This window comes from Aplysia californica, unplaced genomic scaffold (assembly GCF_000002075.1).
Source record: "Aplysia californica isolate F4 #8 unplaced genomic scaffold, AplCal3.0 scaffold00319, whole genome shotgun sequence".
In the NCBI taxonomy this organism is placed as follows: domain Eukaryota; kingdom Metazoa; phylum Mollusca; class Gastropoda; order Aplysiida; family Aplysiidae; genus Aplysia; species Aplysia californica.
Window position 1 is genome coordinate 720,946 of NW_004797589.1, and position 1,236 is coordinate 722,181.

At 37.6% G+C, this 1,236-nt stretch overlaps 2 protein-coding genes across 5 annotated transcripts in view; both read right to left on the reverse strand.

The window, feature by feature from the left end:
* LOC106012297 (histidine-rich glycoprotein) overlaps positions 1-570 on the reverse strand; it is a gene marked incomplete in the record, with an annotated part of 3,048 nt that extends 2,478 nt beyond the window's left edge. The window contains 1 exon segment of the mRNA XM_013084809.2: positions 221-570. Coding sequence (XP_012940263.1) covers positions 221-317 — 97 coding nt within the window.
* The window catches only part of LOC101859651 (uncharacterized transmembrane protein DDB_G0289901), a 50,617-nt gene that overhangs the window by 27,139 nt on the left and 22,242 nt on the right, over positions 1-1,236 (reverse strand). The gene's annotated exons all lie outside the window — the stretch shown is intronic.

Here is a 1,236-nt window from a genome sequence, read left to right on the forward strand (position 1 = left end):
CATCATCATCATCATTGTATAAAGCAGATATTAAAACAGTTAAGACGTGGTAGTATTTCCAAAAATTTTATCACAAGTTCAATGTTTCGCCCTCAACGGACTTCCTCAAGGACATTCACAATATAAATGAAATCATCATCATCATCATCATCATCATCATCATCATCATCATCATCATCATCATCTCAAACAGTAGCCACAAAATATAAGCTTGACTTACTTCCTCCTTCAGCGTGATCGTTCGCAGCACCAAAAGCCGCGGGGGAGGTGCAAACGGCGAATATAACGCAGCAAAAGAAGACGTTGAGAAGAGACATTCTGACCTCCTGACTTGTCGCCCCTTGCACAAATCTCTCAAACACGAGATAATCACTGGATCTATATTATTATTGTAGAGTCCAAATAATATACCATCGGTTATTGATCTTCTATTTCTGAATAGCTACTGGTAACAAGTTTCCTGCTTGACTCTGTCGGTACCTTTGAAGCAGGTCGGTATAAATGTGCAGACAATAGAACAAGATCTGGTACTTATATATTTGCCAATTATATCTACTCGTTCGTTTGGATCTGGCTTAAAGAGTAATATTGTTATTGTAGATAAGCGAATCCTTAGAGCATACGCCCTAAACAACTGCATGTGATCGCTTTCCGTGAGACTTTCACACCCTCACATCTGGGAAAGTTCACAGAGGTGTTGATCCGTTAAAGAGGGTTATTTTGGCTTCTGTGTTGATGTTCAGTTGGTTGGGTTGTTAGTTTTTTGTGGGTTTGTTGGTTGTTGTTTTGTTTTGGATTTTTTTGGAGGGGCGGTTGTTTTGTTTTAGTTTTTGTTTTGTTGGGGGGGGGGTTGATGTTGTGGGTTTTTTTCGTTTTTGTTCTTGTTTGGTTGATTGTTTCTTTGTTTGTTTGTTCGTTTATTTGTTGTTTGTTTGTTGTTGTTTTTGTTTTTTGCTAAATTCTTCCGTTAGCGTGATACTCTTTGCATCGGAGAGAGTGGTTCACTGCGCTAGCAACTAGCCTTTTATTTTGTTCAGTGGCGCGGTGCTATATCTATCCTTTGGCAAAACAAAAACAAAAATGCGTAAGTTTAACTATTTAGATAGTATAGTCTTGCTGAACAGTTGTTGTTGGGTTGAGTTTTTTTCATTTATCTCAAAAGTGGTAAAAATAGTTTGGGCAATTGAGCAAGCGCAGTAACGAATGTAATGTATGTACATGATATATATATATATT